The sequence below is a fragment of the Mus caroli genome, chromosome 7, assembly GCF_900094665.2.
Source record: "Mus caroli chromosome 7, CAROLI_EIJ_v1.1, whole genome shotgun sequence".
Lineage (NCBI taxonomy): Eukaryota > Metazoa > Chordata > Mammalia > Rodentia > Muridae > Mus > Mus caroli.
The window spans coordinates 46543843-46562715 of record NC_034576.1 but is presented as its reverse complement, the minus strand read 5'-3'; the positions used below and the strand labels follow the sequence as shown (position 1 = coordinate 46562715).

The following is an 18873-nucleotide window of genomic DNA, read 5'->3' as shown; positions in this document are numbered from 1 at the left end:
CTTGGGGCAAGTTTGATCTTCTCTGTCAGGATATCTAATTTCTTCTTGTTCTTTGTTCTTTCTGCACAACTGCTTAACAAACCATGACTAACAACCAACAACCCATCCAGCCTCTTGGGTCTCTAGCATTTATACACCCTCTGAAGAGTCCCCAAAATTCCAAATGTCACACAATCATAAAAACTATCTCCTGCTGCTAAAATCCCACCTGTGCTAGAGCAGGAGGCAAATCATAGTCACCTGCTGTGGACAATCTGAAGCAGCCACAAATCCCCACGCCAGGGATTAAAACAAAACTATGTTCTTGTAATAGTCCTGTGTTTTATAAAGAGACCAAAATTGTCATTACACTCGGTCACACACATAGTCACAGTTTTGTTTGGCTCTTTATTTTTATTGTTTTCCCAAATAGGGTTTCTCTGTGTAGCCCTGGCAGTCCTGGGACTGCTCTGTAGAGTCAGCCTTGAACTCAGAGATCCTCCCAAATGCCAAGATTAAAGACATGCACTACAACAACCAGCTTCTCCATTTTTTTTTTTCAAATCTCAAGTTGATTTGAAACTTCTGGCAATCCTCCTGCCTCAGCCTTCTGTGTGTTGAGGTATGTGCCACCATATCTTGCCAGTCACATGTCACATACAGAACATGATTGCCACTCACATATATATAATAGGAATGCTATTAAACACAAGCTCTTGCCTGCGCCCAAGCCTGCACCTCTAGGCTCAGCTGACAGTGTGGGTCACTGGCATAGGGATGTGATGGACATGGAGCCTGTGCTCAGCAGGTCGGAACCAGGAGATTGTCATGGAAGCAGCTGGCAGCAGCTAGATTTGCAGGGCTAAAGGGCAAAGGCATCTTCTCCAGGAGGTGACAGCTAAGCGGAGTCTCCCACAGGTTGTATCTGGTGCCTGGAGTTTTGCCTCTCTGGAAGACATGGAAACCCCCAAGTTGAGGGAAGAATGGAGGTAGATAGTGCATTCATTGTAATTGGGAGGAACTGACAGGCAGCTCAGTGGTCAAGAGCACTGGCTGTTCTTGCAGAGGCTCTGGGTTTTGTTCCCAGCACTCACACCAGCAGTTAAAAACCCTCTGTAACTCCAGCTCCAGAGGCTCTGGTGCCCCCTTCTGGCCTCGATGTGTACTGGATGTACGCATGCACATACCCATACACAAACATAGATAAACACGATTTAAAATAATATAGTCTTTATTTTGAAATATCAATGGCGGTGTGTCCTTTTAAAACTGTTTAAAAAGATTTATTTTCATGTGCATTGGTGATCTGCCTGCATGTGTGTGTGTGGGTGTCAGGCCCTCTGGAATTGGAGTCACAGACAGCTGTGAGCTGCCATGTGGGTGCTGTGGATTGAGCTTGGGCTCTTTGGAAGAGAGTAGTCTGTGCTCTTACCCCTGAACCGCCTATCCAGCTCCAATAATATATATATGTATATATATATATAAAGCTGCTTTGTATAAAGAAGCCTGGGTCAAAGTTACACCTCATAAGAGAATTGTAGGCTCACGGCTATAGGAGGTGATGAGCATTGGAAAGCACCCTCCACCTATAGCACAGTGGGGGTCTCGAGGGGGGAAAGCCTTACATTCTGGAGAAGGAAGAGGGCTTCTTGCTGGAATAGGTTTTCAAGCGTGTTCTCATTGCCTTCCCATTGCTAGGACGAAGCCCACTGAGCTTCAAGGGAAGAACTTGGGCAGAAACCCTGCGTGCTGGCTCACTCACCACCTCACGCTCGGCTAGCTTTCTTTTTCTTTCTTTTCAGTTTCTTTCTCTCTGTATTTCGAGACAGGGTTTCTCTGTGTAGTCCAGGCTGTCCTGGAACTCACTCTATAGACCAGGTTAGCCTTGAACACAGAGAGCCACCTGGATTAAAGTATGCATCACCACTGCCCAGTTCAGCTAACTTTCTTATATAGCCTAGGAATGCTGCTGCCCATAGTGGACGGGGCTCTCCTGTATCAACTAATAAGCAAAACATCCCCCCTCCCTCAGATGTGCCCACGGACAAGTCGGATCTGGGCAATTCCTTAATCAGGGCTCTTCTCTCAGATGACAAAGTTGACAGTGCTAATGAGAACAATGGATGAGTTCCATACCATTTGATCTAGTTTCAAGGCATTGTGAATAGTCAAATATAATTCAAGGATGGGGACAGCGAGATGGCTCAGAGGATAAAGGTGCTTGCCGCCAAGGCTGCTGACCTTGGTTTGATTCCTGGGACCAACGTGGTGGAGGGAGAGAACTGATTCCTGCCTGTTATCCTCTAGCCTGTGCATGTACATTGTGGCACGTGTGTGTGCATACACGCACAAATGGAAATTCCACATGGTCATGGGTTTGTGCAGTTAGGGAAGGTTGCAGCCACAGTGACAGAGAAAGATGTCTGAGAGTCTCAAGGTCGTGGCAGGGTTATTGCCCGTGTCAGGAAGAGCCTGGGATTGTGGCTGCTTTCTGAAGAGAGTAGCCGTGGGTGGGTGCTGAGACCTCACAGGGTCTGAACAGGAAATGTGCTCCGGTTTCCTGGGTGCCTTCTGGCTCAGCTGGAGGTGGTTTTATAGGTTTAGTTCGCCTGTGTTTGACTGGGAAACAAAGTCATGTCAAGAAGGTTTTTATTCTCCCTCTAGCACCTTAAATAGGCAAGTCCGCCCTCCTCACCTCGATGTAAGATACTGTCACCCGCAGAGTTCAGTCTCTAGAACTAACTGTACCAAAAATCAAAGAAAACACAAATCTCATTATCTTTAAGGAAATTTTATGATTTGGGGTTGTTATGCTTAATTAATTATGTAATTAATTAAATGTATGAGTGCTCTGCTGCATGTACACCTGCACTCCAGAAGAGGGCATCAGATCCTTTTGTAGATGGCTGTGAGCCACCATGGGCATGCTGGGGATTGAATTCAGAACCTCTGGAAGAGCAGCCAGTGCTCTTTTTTTTTTAATTATTATTATGTCTAAGTACACTGTAGCTGTCTTCAGATGCAGAAAAGGGCGTCAGTTCTCATTACAGGTGGTTGTGAGCCACCATGTGGTTGCTGGGATTGAACTCAAGACCTTCAGAAGAACAGGCAGTGCTCTTAACCACTGAACCATCTCTCCAGCCCCTTTGATTTTTTTTTTCAAGTTTTTTCTTAATGCATTTATTTTATGTGTGAGAGTAGTTTGCCTCTGTTTGCGTTTGTGCACCATATACATGCAGTACCCTCAGAGGCCAGAAGAGGGCACTGGATCCCCTGGAACTGGAGTCACAGATGGTTGTGAGCTATCTAAGGATGCTGGGAATTACACCTGGATCCTCTGGAAGAGCAGCCAGTGTGATCAACTCTTAAGGCATTTCTCTATCCCTGAGTGCATGAGTTTGTAACAAACTGTATCCATTGTCAGGCAACATGCTAGTGGGCTACAGGTTAGACACACCTGCTAGGGCTTTTTATTTTTACTTCCCCCCCCCATCCCCAAGCAGTTTTCTTTTTAACTTCAGAAGGTTTGGATTAGTGGGTTTCTACCTGTCTGGTACCCGCTCTTCTAGCTGGGTTTCTGATTCTGCTGCCATGGTGACATCCCAGCAAAAGCAATGGGAGGGAGAAAGGATTATTCACCTTACAATTCCAGGTTTTGCTCCATCTTTGGCAGGGTCAAGGCAGGAGCCTGAGAAGTAGATGGTCACATGCACAGTCAAGAACAGAGAGTGAATACATGCACCCCCCTTTTTAAAATACAGCCCGAGTCCCAGACCAAGGGTGTGGTGCCACCCACTGTCCCTCACTGAGACTTTCTTTCTGGGTGATTCTAGATTGTGTCACAATAACAATTTTAGAACCCAAGCAGGGCAGATCTCTGAGTTCGAGGCCAGCCTGGTCTACCGAGTGAATTCCAGGACAGCCAGGGCTACACAGAGAAACCCTGTCTTGAAAAACCAAAACAAACAAAAAACAAAACCAATTATCACACACTAAAATGTTTCAGATCATTTTCATCAAATGTTCTCAGATCACTTAAGATGAGAACTGGTAGGTGCTCAGTAACTCGTGTGAATGAGAGAAATAACTCACTTAGACCACTCTACCAGCTATCACTCTGGCCTCCCCTCTACTCAGGACACCATCTTAATCCTGGCCTAGGCCTCAAACTTACTCCCCCTTCCCACCAGGTGCACGAGCTGGAGCGAGCCCGTAAGGTGGCTGAACAGGCAGCCAGTGACCTGCGGACACAGGTGACAGAATTGGAGGATGAGCTGACTGCCGCAGAGGATGCCAAGCTGCGCCTGGAGGTGACTGTGCAGGCTCTGAAGGCTCAACATGAACGCGACCTGCAGGGCCGCGATGATGCCGGTGAGGAGAGGCGGAGGCAGCTGGCCAAGCAGGTATGGAGCAAGAGGCTGCAGTGCACCTGTGCAGCCCTGGCGGATGCATGTGGGAGGGGATTCCCCTTTGTGAGCATTTTCCCCAGGGTCCACTTGCTGTCCACCCAGAGAGCCACCTCTCTGCTCTGCCAGGAGGCAGGGACACACCCGTGCCACTGGGAGTATATCAGCATTCCCTAGCACACCCACCACCCACCAAGCAGGGTGGATGCAGGTGTGGCTAGACTTTTCCTTAGGAAGTTTAAATAGACTTTTACTTTTGATAGAAAGGACATGGAGTGACCATAGAAAAGATTCCAGTCCACCTTTGGTAAATCATTGAGTTGATTGGGGCTTGCTTATAGCAGTGAGAGTGACTGACTCCAGGTTGCACACTTTGCCATCTGCTCCACCGAAGAGCCTCCTCTCCCTCAGTCGGTGCTTATTACTCTGTGACCTCGGGGAGGGGAGCTTTTGAATCTCATAAAGGAAATAGATATAAAACAGGGCAGGAGGGAAGAGGCCAGGAGGGACCCAAAAGGCCAAGGTAGGATGAGTCACAGAGGAGAAATCTGGGTGCCATGACTTCTAACCTCTCTGACCCTGCCCCCAGCTGAGAGACGCAGAGGTAGAGCGCGATGAGGAACGGAAGCAGAGGGCACTGGCTATGGCTGCCCGCAAGAAGCTGGAGTTGGAACTGGAGGAGTTGAAGGCACAGACATCTGCTGCTGGGCAGGGCAAGGAAGAGGCAGTGAAGCAGCTGAAGAAGATGCAGGTGAGGGGGGCTCGAGGGTGGGAGGTGCCAGGGACTCAGGATCCGAGGTCTGGTCCCATCACATTCACCAGCAGCGGGGGGGGGGGGGGGGGGGGCGGGTCGAGGGTGGGAGGGACCAGGGATCCAGGATCGGAGTCCCATCACCTTCAACAGCAGCTGTGGGAGGGCTGGGGGGGCGGGTCGAGGGGGGGCGGGGCCAGGGATCCAGGATCGGAGGTCTGGTCCCATCACCTTCACTGGCAGCAGTTGCTGGATTAACTAGTGGCCTTAGAAAATGCTGGCCTCTGATGTGTGTTTGTTTGTTTTTTATCTTTGCGTTTCACTCATTTTAGGTGCTAGACTTTGAAATCTAAACTCATCATTTAATTAGATAATAAATTTAGTGCCACTGAAGATGGAACCTAGCGCCTTGAATAATTCTCTCTGGGCGATTCTAAGCAGGAGCTTTATCCAGGAGCCATGCCCCCGCTCTTCGCTGGGGGATTCTAGTCAAGGGCTCTATCACTGAACCACACCCCTAGGCCATACTAGGATATTTAAACCGACTGGTGCCTGTGGTATCTTACTATGGGGTAGCAGGCAAAAGGGCCAGGTCAAGCATCCAGAGAAAGGATCCCTTGTTTAACCCCTTCGTCAGACATGTAATAATAACAATAAGGTTTACCACTGTGGCCCATCTTCTTTATCACTGGCTCCTCATAGCAGTGCTGGACTCCCCGTGGGTGGAGAAAAAGTTTGTGTTGGCCTCTCCTCACACTCCTAGGTAGTGACCACAGAGCCGCAGGCTAAATATTCTATTCTGACTCACTTTAAGAAGAGGTTAACTAAGGCTTAGAGAAGGAGTGGAATTGGCCCAAGGGCACACAGCACGCACGGGCTCTGAGGCAGACAATGGGCTCTGTGCTGCCCCTGCTCGCCCTGGCCCTGCTTGCAGGTAATGTGCTCCCTCAAGGGTGGGTTTCTAGACGCAGCTTAACTAAACCCGCACCTACCCAGGTCCAGATGAAGGAGCTGTGGCGGGAGGTAGAGGAGACGCGTAGCTCCCGCGACGAGATGTTTACCCTGAGCAGGGAAAATGAGAAGAAGCTCAAGGGGCTGGAAGCTGAGGTGCTGCGTCTGCAAGAGGTAAGAGGTGGGCAGGTTCTAGTGGGAGGCCTGGCGTGGGTGTGGCTTAACTGGAGGTCCTAGAGGATGGGCGGGGCTTAACTGGAGGTTCGGGGGGTGGGTGGGCGGGGCTTTCCACGAGGTTTTGGGAGGGGAGACTTTGGAAGTAGGCGTGGCTCCCGGTGCCTTCTGCCTTCCCGAGTTGGGGATCTTGTCCTGGGGGATATTGGGAACCAGAGCAGGAGCTGCCAGGGCCAATCCTAGAAAGACGAGGAAGACGGGCCAAGAAGTCAGGAGCAGGAGGCAGAAGTGAAGAAAAAGTCTGGGACCCAGGGGTGACATAGAAGAAGAGAAGGCACAGTCGGGTAGGAGGGAGGACATGTGGATAGCATGGGGGTAGGAGGAGGCCCAGTGATAAGAGACATGGAGAAGGAGCATTGGTGGCCAGCGCTAAGAAAAATGCTCCCTTAAGGGTGAGGCTCACAGGCTCACAGTCAGCAGGAAAAGGCCAAAGGACAGAGAAGGGTTAACACCAGTGTCTTGACCCCTTACCCCTCTGCCCTCTGTTCCTACTGGTCCTTGTAGGAACTTGCTGCCTCAGACCGAGCCCGGAGGCAGGCCCAGCAAGACAGAGACGAGATGGCAGAGGAGGTGGCCAGTGGCAATCTTAGCAAGTGAGTGTCCTGGGGCCGTGGGCTGTGGACCGGGCAGTCTCCTCTCGAAGGCCTATCCTCTGAAGCCACCCCCTACCCTCTAGGGCAGCCACCCTGGAGGAAAAGCGGCAGCTGGAGGGGCGACTGAGCCAGTTGGAAGAGGAGCTGGAGGAAGAACAGAACAACTCGGAGCTGCTCAAGGACCATTACCGAAAGCTAGTGCTACAGGTGGGCGCGGCAGGCATCCCCTGCCGGCCAGACCCACCCCTCCCCCACCCCAGCCTCCGGGCGCTCTCAGATTCACTGGATACGAAGACCTTTGATGTGGGTTTTCATAAAGTTAGGAAGACTTGACTCATTGATTGGTCGGCAGTTCTGAAGTCTCTTAGACGGACTTGAAACAGTAACTAAGCTCAGCTGGAACCTCAGAATTTTTCCAGAGCCAGGGGAATTGTCACAGGTTCAAGGCCAGCCAGGGCTACTGTCACAGGTTCAAGGCCAGCCAGGGCTACGAAAAACAAGCACTGGCGTATGGCTGGATGGCTTCACACCTCGTCTGTCATTGTCACTTCAGCCAGAACAGAACCTCATCGCTGCAGGTGGAAGTATAGGGCTCCGATTGTCAGCCTCCCACCAATCATCTCATAGGGCCTTCAAGTCACAGCAATCCTCTGCGAACTTTTGTGTTCTTGCAAAACAGATCAGGTCCAATATGGGGCACTTCTTTTGTTTGTTTGTTTGTTTGTTTGGTTGGTTGGTTGGTTTTGGTTTTTTGAGACAGGGTTTCTCTGTATAGCCTTGGCTGTCCTGGAACTCACTCTGTAGACCAGGCTGGCCTTGAACTCAGAAATCCGCCTGCCTCTGCCTCTCAAGTGCTGGGATTAAAGGTGTGCGTCACCACTGCCCAGCTGGCACTTCTTTTCTTATTGAGTGTATGAGGCAGGGTCTTCTGTAGCCAGGGATTCTTTATGTAGCCTGCAGATGACCTTGTACTCCTGACCCCTGCCTCTGTCTGTGATGATAGGCGTTTGCCACCAAACCAAATTATGCTGAACAGGGAAACCAGGGCTCCTTGTGTCCTAGGCAAGCCCTCTACCAACTGAGTTCTTGCCAACCCCTGTCACCATTTTCATTTACAATTAAAATTTTAAAGGCTAAAGGAGGGCTGCTGGGCTCATGAATGTACCCTGGGAGGCGGAGATGCGAAGATCTTTAATCAGCCTGGGCTGAAGTGTCTTCCGCTGCCCTGTGATTTCCGAGCAGTGTGTCGAGGTGCTATTATTAGGGCCAGGGCCAAGTCTACACATCTGCCAGCTGCTATGAACGGAGGCCTCATTTCTCAGATCACCCCCCACCCACCCATGGTCTCTGCTGCCTGTGCTACCCAGGGCTCAGACTCTCTGGCGGGCGGGGGCCAGAGCCTGCCTCCTTCTCCTGGGCTTTGCAGGTGACCCTGGTGCAGAGGGGAGTGTGAAGGGCCTGAAATAGTCCAGTTCACAGCCACGAATTTAGAGCATTTAAGCAAGTTTGTGACCATCTCTGGGACTCACTAAAATAGCAAAACTGAACCTAGCTGTGGTGGTCCACGCCTGTCATCCCAGCATTTGGGAGGTGGAGGCAGGATGATCAGGACTCATCTTCGGTTATATTTGGAGTTTTAGGTCAACCTGAGTAACATGAGACCCTATCTTAAATAAAAATGTTAAGACTACATTTAAATAGATTTGAAAGAATTTTGAGTACATTTAAATAAGTTTAAAACATTCTTGTTCATTATAAAGTACAGGGTGCAGTCTGGTGAGGATTGCTGTTCCTGGGCTTGTTCAAGGACTATTGTTGAGTTCTTGGTACCACCAGGCTCTGTGCTGTGCATTTAACACAGGGAGCTCAGCTCGTCCCAGGAGGTTCCTGGTGTTGCCACCAGATTCGTCACAATTTTTCACCTTCTTCCTGGCTGCAGGTTGAGTCCCTCACCACAGAACTGTCTGCTGAACGAAGTTTCTCAGCCAAGGCCGAGAGTGGAAGGCAGCAGCTGGAGCGGCAGATCCAGGAACTGCGGGCCCGCTTGGGTGAAGAGGATGCTGGAGCCCGAGCCAGGCAGAAAATGCTGATCGCTGCTCTAGAGTCTAAACTGGCCCAGGCAGAAGAGCAGCTGGAGCAGGAGAGCAGGCAAGGAGGGAGGATGCTTTGGCATGGAAGTAAATCTGTCCATGGAAAGTACGGTCTATGCAACAGTATTGCAGCTAGCCACTTCTGTGTAACAAAGTACCCTAGGACTTAGGGACTTTAAAAGAAGTTTATTGTTCTAAATGTGGCCCTAACTAGTAGATTCTTTTGTGCTAGGCTTGCTTGGGCTGTCTGGTGTATCTTTCGTGGTAGGAGGGTTGGATACATTGTTTTGCTCCCTTGGGCTCATGCACATGGAAGACCTTGCCCAGGATGTGTAGACTAACTTGGTTCTGTTCCACGCAGCCTCTCATCTTCCAGCAGGCTAACCCAGGATTGCCTACATGGCAGAGCTGGGGTCGGAAGAATAAGGGACACTGTCAATAGCAAGGGAGCTTGCACTGTGGCACTCTAGCCATAAGCAGAACAAGTCTTGTGATAGCTCAAGTGTACACATGTACACAACCACATGGGAGCAGCTTCTTCAGTCACATGCCAAGGGTGTGGGAACAGGAAGGGTGGAGACCTCATCCCCCACCCCAGGCAAACCATCACAAAAAGGAATGTCTTTTTCCTACATAACAAGATGCTGGGCTCTGGGTCAATGTCTGTGTATTTCCCTGTGGTCACAGAATGGCTACAGTTGTAGTTAGCACTTCATAGAGCCAAGAAGCCAGTCTAGAGAGATGGCTCAGGGGGTAAAATACTTGCTGTGAAGTGGGAGGCCCTGAGCTTGAAACCCCAGCACCCACAGAACAGCTGGACATGGTAGCATGTGTCTGTGATGTAGCATTCCTACAGCAAGATGGAAGGGAGAGACGGGAAAATCCTGGCAAGCTTGCTAGCCAGTTAACAGTGTATACACAGCACTGAACTAAGACACCCTGCCTCCAACAAGGCAGAAGAGGGGAACTTGGCACCTGAAGTTGTCCCCTGACAACCCCCCCCCTCCACACACACACACACCGTGATAGTTTTATTTCTGTTGCTATGACAAACACCTGGACAAGATCAACTTAAGAGAGAAAAGGCTTATTCAGCTTGTAGGCTCTAATCCGTTGTTTTGGGCACGTCAAGGAGGCAGGAGCCGGAAGCAGCCGGTCACAGCCATACTCCAGCATGTCTATGCTCTGCTCGGCTTCTCTTTTACACAGTCCACCCAAACCCAGGGAAAATGCTGCTCACTTGCTGGCTGGGTCTTCCCACATTATTTAACAGTCAACACAAGCCCCACAGCCCAGCCTGATTTAGCCACTCCACCATTGAGACTCTCTCCATTTGATTGATTCTGTGTTGTCTCATGTTAATCAGAAGTAATTATCATGTGCTTCATGCCTTTGATCCCAGCATCCAGAGGCAGAGGCAGATAGGTCTCTGAAAGTTTGAGGCTAGCCTAATCTACATGGAGAGTTTCAGGTTAGCCAAGGCTACACAGTGAGATCCTGTCCCATAAAACAAAACAAAACAACCCCAGCAAACAAACAAAACTAACCAAAGAAAAGAAAACGTGAACTGAGGGGGTCCCTGCAGGCGTCCGACAGGGAAGTACACCATGCAAAGTCATGAGAGAGAAAACCTGGCTCAGACTGACTTTGTCAACTTAGATCAGACTTCGGGGAGGCTGATACCAGACTGCTCTTTGTCAGCATATTTTTTTTTAAAGATTTATTTATTTATTTATTTATTTATTTATTTATTTATTTATTATATGTAAGTACACTGTAGATGTCTTCAGACACTCCAGAAGAGGACGCCAGATCTTGTTACAGATGGTTGTGAGCCACCATGTGGTTGGTGGGATTTGAACTCTGGACCTTCGGAAGAGCAGTCGGGTGCTCTTACCCACTGAGCCATCTCACCAGCCCCTGTCAGCATATTTAAAACAGCTCCATTTGGGAAAAGGTTTGCAGGCAAGAATCATTCCTACTCCAGGTGCACAATGAAGCTTAAGGTGTGACTTTGAAGTCCTTTACAAAGTATGTGTGACCCCGAGGGAGGGTTTTATAGTTAAAAGGCCTAGGATCTAGTGTGGTCTCTGACCAATAGCATAGAGGTCAACCGGCCGTAAGGTGCATGTGACCTCTCCCTTAAGGATGGCTTTAGGGCCGGGCGTGGTGGCGCACGCCTTTAATCCCAGCACTCGGGAGGCAGAGGCAGGCGGATTTCTGAGTTCGAGGCCAGCCTGGTCTACAAAGTGAGCTCCAGGACAGCCAGGGCTACACAGAGAAACCCTGTCTCGAAAAGCAAAAAAAAAAAAAAGGATGGCTTTACCTGGGATCTAAACATACTGGTCTAGTGAAGGAAAGTCTGGGGTAATCACTACAGGGGATTTGGGTGAGGTCTGCCTCTGTAGCAAAAGATGGGTGAGGTCTCCCACCACAGATAGCAAAAAGGTCACCAGGAAGTTAACCAAATCCACCCCCAGCCTTCAGGAAAGGAAAGCAGGCCTTTCTGGGTGCTTAACATTTCTGGGTTCACTGGTGATCTGTGTACATAAGGGCCTCTGTGCCCCCAACAGTCAGCCAAAAGATGAGCATTTGTTAGAAAGAACTGGTAAGGTGGCTTAGCGAACTTGCCACCAAGTTCTAAACACAGTTCCCAAGACCCACGTGGCAGAAGGGGGGAATCAATTGCAAGCTGTCCTCTGACCTCCATAGCTCATGGACACACACACGTGCACACAAACACACACACGTAAATAAATAAATGAAGCAGGAAGCAATGGCGATAGAGGCTGAGTTTCCTGTCAGGGAACTTCCCATAATACCTGTCAAGAAACACTGCACTCATCAGTTTCACCACTAAGCCCAACACATGAGGAACGTTCAGTGCAGCAGGCATCCCCTGGCTGTTGAGACACCATGGACCACAGTACCAACGGTTCGCATCTGTTGATGCCCAGCTGCCATCTATATAGATGTGATGCCCATGATCCTTATATGCTGTACAGAAAATCAGACCAGACAGGCTTGTCTGGGTGTGATTCCTGATTTCCAGTTTGGCATTTCCACCTCAGTATGGAGGGCATTCAAATTGTTCTGCATCCAGAGGCAGGCTGGGGGCTGGGCTCAGTGGGTAGCGTCCTTGCCTGGCATGCACAAAGGCTTGGGCTTCATTCCCAGCACTGCATAAACTAACTAGGCATAATGGTGCATATCTGTCATCCCAGCACTTGGGAAATGTAGGCGGGAGGATCGGGAGTTCAAGGTCATCCTTGACTGCATAGTGAGTTTGAGGCTAGCCTGGGCTACATGAGACCCTGTCTCAAAACCATCAACAGCACAGGAGACATTTTAAGAACATTAGCTGTTTTGCAGCCAGTGTCTGGCGGAGTGGGAGGCAGCTGGAAGGTAGGATAAAGGAAAGAGACCCAAGGATGGGACAGCCACCCACAGTGCTGTGATCACAGAGGGTTTCCTGGGCCACTAACTTTTCTTCTTTTTAGGGAGCGCATCCTCTCTGGCAAGCTGGTGCGCAGAGCTGAGAAGCGGCTGAAGGAGGTAGTTCTTCAGGTGGATGAAGAACGCAGGGTGGCTGATCAGGTCCGGGACCAGGTGAGCAGATGACATCGCCACAAATAGTAGCCAGTGGGATCAAAACCAGGAAATAACAGCTACCCTGGCCTGGCAGGTGGCTCAGTGGGTCATCCAAGTTATGGTGGAAACTGAGGCAGAAGGATTGCTATGAGTTCCAGGATAGCCTACATTACAGTGAGAGACCACCTTCTCAAACCACCAGCAACAATGAAAAAGATCCTGTAGTTTGTAGGCGTCAGAGCCTAGATGTGACTATTTTGGTCTATGCCCAGGCAGAATCTCTGTGTCCTTAAAAGCTCAGCTATGCCTTGTTTGCTATTTATTACACAGATGATTATTGAGCATGGCCTTTGTGCCAGGCACATTGCTGGGCATTTGTAGTAAGGTGCTGGCACGTTTCCTGAAGGTCCTGGTCTTCACAGGGCTCATATTACTGGCCTAAGAAAACTACTATGCATACAACCAGACAAAGATAATGCCAGACTCTGTTGAGGGCTATGAAGAAAAAGAATGAAGATACAGGAATGGAGAGCCTGGTCCAGACTGGATGTTGAGAAGGGCTAAGGAGGTGACATGTGAATAAGGCCTCACAGGGGTAGAATAGCCAGATGTAAAGAGCAGGAAGTTCAAAGGCCTGGAGGAAATGAAGTGAGCAGAATGAGTCAGTATATCTATAGAGAAGAATATAAGAAATGAAGTTGGGATTGGAGATGTGGCCCAATTGGTGGAGTGCTTACCTAATGTACCAAAGACCCTGGTTTCGACCCAGCAGTGCACTTGGGAGGTGAAGACAAGACCATCAGAAGTTCATCTCTAAAGGTCATCTTTAGCTACATATTGAGTTCAAGGCCAGCCTATGATACATGAGACAAATGAAGTCACATGACACATAAACTAACTGGGCATAATGGTGCATATCTGTCATCCCAGCACTTGGGAAATGTAGGCGGGAGGATCGGGAGTTCAAGGTCATCCTTGACTGCATAGTGGGTTTGAGGCTAGCCTGGGCTACATGAGACCCTGTCTCAAAACCATCAACAGCACAGGAGACATTTTAAGAACATTAGCTGTTTTGCAGCCAGTGTCTGGCGGAGTGGGAGGCAGCAAAGTAGGGCAGTTCTTACCCTGGGGAGAGGTGGCAGTGTCTACACAGATCAGGGTGAATATGGTGTGGCCAAGGAATTCACCAGACACATGGACATAAGGAAGAATATATTAGGGCTGGTCTTAATTATGACAGTCTTGGGGAGCTGAGGGAGAGCTGTGGGGGGTGGGGTAGCTCCAAGTGTGCCAGTACTTCTCCAGTGCAGTCACGTGACTTCCAAGGATCCAAGGGTTTATACCAGACAGGGCACCAACAGCCCAAGGAACTAGTTCCATCAGGACAGCTTGGTGACCCAGTGAGTTTATCGGGGTCACTTATAGGAACAGGAGTGACTCACAGACACCAAACCTCCCACCCCACCCCAGCATGAGTGATGGCTCACAAACACTGCAGCCCCAGAGGCCCACCCCTCTCAATTTCCCGACTGCCTCCTAAAAGATCTTGCATTCCAAAGACCACAGGCCATGGAGTGTGTGTGTGTGTGTGGGGGGGGTGTAGCAGGAGATCTCACTGAGAGGGTCTGGTACTTCCTGCCTGCGCCTTGTGGGATTGCTAAGAGCCCCTTCACTCTTGCTCAACACCCAGCTGTCTTCTGCATACTTTGTTGCCATAACTAAAGGTCTCAGTAGGTCACCACAGCTGTTCCACCCCCAAGATGACCCTGGCCATGTAAAGGAGAGACTGAGGCAGGGTCGGGGCTGGTGTGAGGAATATAGGGTGTGTGGCAGTAGGCACGGGGGACACCATAGGGATGATCCCGTACCTCTCCACCCAGCTGGAGAAAAGCAACCTCCGGCTGAAGCAGCTCAAGAGGCAGCTGGAAGAGGCAGAGGAGGAGGCATCTCGGGCACAGGCTGGTCGGAGGCGGCTGCAGCGGGAGCTGGAGGACGTCACTGAGTCTGCAGAATCCATGAACCGGGAGGTGACCACGCTGAGGAACAGGCTCCGGTAAGCTACTGACTTGCTGGCACCACCCTGGAGAGGCGTGCAGGACCTGGCCTAGATGGCCAGCACAGGATAGGACCCTAAGGAGGGGAGGAAGCTGCGGTCTCCCTGTCTTTCCACCTGTGCTTTGCAATCTTGCTCAGGTGCCGCCTTCTGCACCTGTTTGCCCATTTACCAGCCTTGGATCGCAGCTTTTCCTGTCTCCATCTTATCCTTTCTGCATCTGTGTTCTCATCTCGGTCTGCATCTTTGTCCGGCTCTCTCACTTGTACGTTCTCCTCCCACAGGCGTGGCCCACTTACTTTTACCACACGGACTGTGCGCCAGGTGTTCCGTCTGGAAGAGGGCGTGGCTTCTGACGAGGAAGAGGCTGAAGGAGCAGAACCTGGCTCTGCACCCGGCCAAGAGCCGGAGGCTCCGCCCCCTGCCACACCCCAATGATCCAGTCTGTCCTAGATGCCCCAAGGACATAGCCCTTTCCAGTGCCCCTCCTGGTTTGCACTTTGAAATGGCACTGTCCTCTGGCACTTTTTGGCATTGATGAACCCTCCTGGGACCCCAGGACCCTTGCCCACTGGGGGCCCCAAACCAAGGAGCTGGGTGGGAGGGAGGCCATGATGGTCTCTCTTGTTTGAGAAACAAAATTGAACGTGGATGTCAAGAATGTCCTGTCTGCGCCTATTTTCAGCAGGCCTGTCCCCTGGAGAGGGCAGGCAGGGTGCTTCCATCCCCTCTCAGTATCTTGCCCTCTTTTTGGGGGGAGGGGGGTGTCTATGTGCTCATAGGGTAGTGCTCATGGCCCCTCATGCTCCAGACACTAAAGAAATAAACTGGCTGGACCCTTCACCATGGCTGCGTTTCTAATTGGGACCCAGAGCATGAAGAATTTCTTCAGCTTCGGTAGTAAGTGCGATCCTTCCCAGGGATAGGGCACTTACAATACACTAGAAATTAAAGGTGTCTTACAGTATGCTAGGCAAACCATTGTGTCCTCAGCATCTTTGCGCATTGCCGAGAGAGGCACATCTTCCTAGCCCTTTCAGAGTAGTAGAAACAGGCACAGACAGGCTGAGCTTAGCCTCTGGGACACAGGAAGTCTGAAGCAGGATCCAAGCCACGCACATTCTGACTTTCGGGTTGGTCATCCAGAAGCGAAGACAGGGTTTTTACATTCGCCTTGCATGCCCACACTCTCCCTGTGTCCTAGGACTCCAGGGCACAGACTGGTGCTCTCGTATATTCCAGTTAAGAGGGCAGTTCACATTTGTTATCAAGGAAACCAAGTCAGGCGCTTGCCGCAGTTCCCAAGGAGGTCAAAAGATCAGATCCCCAGGAGCTGAAGTTACTGGACACTGGGTGCAGAAGTGCAGCCTTCTACAAGATTAGCAAGGGCTCCTAATGGCTGAGCCATCTCTCTAGACCCCTCCACATGATTTTTTTTTTTTTTTTTTTGAGACAGGGTTCTGTTCTTGAAACCTATTTCACCAACTGGCTAAATTGGTACACACACACACACACACACACACACACACACATCCACCTCCCTAGTACTGATTACAGATGTACTCTACCATGCTGAACTTCTACCTGGGTTCTAGGATTGAACTGTACTAGCTCTTAACTGTACTAGTTCTTAATGCTAGTACTTAACCAACCTAGCCAGTTCCCTAGTGCACCTCTGCCATCTTTGTAACCTTTTTGTTGTTTTATTTTTGTAGCTTTGGAAATTGAACCCAGAGCCTGCCGCAAGCTAGGCAGTCTCTACTGCTTGCTGAGCAGCACCCCGGTGTCTCACTGGGGGATTCTGGGAAACTTTGTTCTCAGCCCCTTTTACTTTTTTCCGCCATTCCCCCCTGCCCCGCCCCCACCCAGCCTTAACCTTTTGAGAGGGACGATAGGCCGGTACCACCTAACCCAGTTCCCACCCACACTAGACGCTCCCTCTATGCACCCCAAACTCAAATGAGAAAAGCCACTTGTAAATGAAAAGGTATCATTTATTGGGCTGGGGAGTGGGAGGGCAGGTGGGGAGGGGCATGACACTGTTTCTTTGTGGGGGGGAGGGTTGACATGCGGCAGCTTCTGCGTGGGTGGTTCATGCACCCTGGGTGGGCGTGGGGGAGGCTTGGGGGAGGAGCCTGCCGACTCCTTCCTCCCTGCCTGCGGGTGGGCCAGGAAGACCCGCCATTAGCACCAGAGTTGCAGACCTCCCCTCCCCCAGACTCAGGACCCGCCCCCATCCCTGAGAGCGCCCCTTGGCCAGCCCCTCCCGCGCCAGGTCAGGCTAGGCCCGTCCGCCCACTAGAAGTAGAGAAACTTATTGCTGTGAGTGTGTGGGGAAGGAGAGGAGCCATTGAGCTCAGAAAGACCCCCTTCCCCTCTGCCAATCATTCCTCCCCATCGCCCCGCCCCCAAGTCCACGCGTCCCCCCCCAGCGCAGGAGGGGTGCGCGACGCATGCGTGTGTATGTGGGGGGCGCGTCATGCAGCGCATGCGTGCAGTTGCAGGCACCCTGGCGGCCGTGGGGAAAAGGGAGACCAGGACCTGGCTCTCCCTCCCCTAATCCCACACTGTTTGGTAAATTGGGGGATGTGGAGGGGCAAAAATCACGTTTTGTAGACGTTTATAATGACTGTAGCTTTTTAAAAATGCTTAACTAAAAAGCTGGATATGTGTAGGGAACTGGAGAGCAGGGGGAAACAGTGGGAAGTGGTTGGTACCCTTCAAAAAGGACTCTTACCCCTTTCCCCGCCCCATTCGTCTCTTTTGAGGGACAGCGGGGCGGGGATAATAGGGGTTGTTAAATAAGTTGAATCCTTTGGCAATATTAGGAGTCCTCAGCCCATACCCTGGTGTCTAGAGTCCCCTAGCCCTTTGCCCTGCCCCTACCAGATCCCACCCCACTCCTCAACCCCTGTCTCACCAGGGTTTAAGGTCCCGAGGGAAGGCGGGGGGTGCGGGAGGGACTCAAAATGTCCCTTGCATAGGAATTGTTGCATCAAGAATTGGGCCCAAGGACACCCCCACCGACAACTCTGGTGACAGCGGGAGGTTTCCCTGAGGCGGTGGGAACAAGGGATTGCTAATTCTGCCGACCACCCAGCTCCAAAGGGGATAGTTCGCTAAGGATTCTGGGACCAGTGTGGTCTCTGGGCTTGGGGGAGGTAGCATCCTGGAGCCAAGACGAGATTTGAGAAAGTTTTCCATCCGAGAATGTGGCACGTGGTGGGCAAGGAAGCTGGGAAGGGCAGGCTGAGATCCTAGCCGAGGTGGGTATGTCCTCATTGCCCACCAGTCGGGGAAGAGGGGTTGCTGGAGTTTGAACCCTGGGACCTTAGCACATTAAGCAAGCGCTTTTAGCATTGGGTCCCATCCTGTCTTAGACTTGCTTTCAGTGGCAACACCCAACTGCTGCGCAGCCAGGACGCAGCAGCCGGGTGTGAGCCTGCAAAGAGCACACAAGTTTAAAACACTTGGTCGTCTGTGCACTTTGCAAACTTCAGCACACGAAGAGGGAACGGGAGTCCCACGCTCTGGGAAACTCTGGTGGCCATGAAGAAAGTGTGTTTTGGCACCATGGGGTGGGGGGCGGGGCGGGGGAGAGGGCGGTGAGGAAGGGGCTGCCTAGACAGCAATACTGGAATGGGATGGGAGCTCTCTGGAATCAGACAGACGGAGCTTGTCCGGGAAAGTCTTGTGCCAGAGGCGCCAGGGGACAGAGGAGTGTGATGTCAGGGAGTTGGGGCCGTCTGGGGTTGGGGGAGGCTTGAGGATATAGGGATGTCTAGACAATGTCAGGGTCTTGAGGACTGTCAGGACCCCGAAGGCTGGAAGTGAGCGGAGGTGCAAGGGAAGAGTGGGAAAACTCTGTGGTGCAGTCCAGGCCAGTGGGGGATGGATGGAGTGATGGAGGTGAGGAGTGGGGGGCGCCGGAGTCTGTGGGGTGTGGGAGTGCAGGATGCCAGGTTCTGTCTCCTTAAGTCTAGGGTATAGTCTCACCTCTTGGGATAGAGTGGAGACTGCAGTGGGTAGAGGGTTCTGGGCCTGGAGGGCCAAGTCCATGCAGCGAATAGAGGGAGCAGATCCCTGGAGGCGGGCGTGGGTGGAATGCACCAGCTGGCGTCCTCCAAGCCCAAGAGCAGCTGGCAGAACCCCCCCAACCCCCAAGCTGAGCTCCTCGGGGCTGCGGCTGATTAACCTATCTTCCTTTTCCTACGTGTTCCTAGAG

General features: G+C 51.2%; 1 protein-coding gene across 5 annotated transcripts in view; it reads left to right on the top strand.

Moving 5' to 3' along the window:
• The window catches only part of Myh14 (myosin heavy chain 14), a 67301-nt gene extending 51810 nt beyond the window's left edge, over positions 1 to 15491 (top strand). For all 5 annotated transcript variants that reach the window (XM_021166764.2, XM_029479397.1, XM_021166765.2 and 2 more), the window contains 9 exons: positions 4170 to 4382; positions 4975 to 5136; positions 6133 to 6261; positions 6826 to 6914; positions 6998 to 7121; positions 8854 to 9062; positions 12505 to 12613; positions 14476 to 14648; positions 14933 to 15491. In XM_021166764.2, the coding sequence (XP_021022423.1) occupies positions 4170 to 4382; positions 4975 to 5136; positions 6133 to 6261; positions 6826 to 6914; positions 6998 to 7121; positions 8854 to 9062; positions 12505 to 12613; positions 14476 to 14648; positions 14933 to 15086 (1362 nt within the window). In that variant the 3' untranslated portion in view covers positions 15087 to 15491. The remainder of the gene's footprint in view (positions 1 to 4169; positions 4383 to 4974; positions 5137 to 6132; positions 6262 to 6825; positions 6915 to 6997; positions 7122 to 8853; positions 9063 to 12504; positions 12614 to 14475; positions 14649 to 14932) is intronic.
• Positions 15492 to 18873: the final 3382 nt, after the last annotated feature.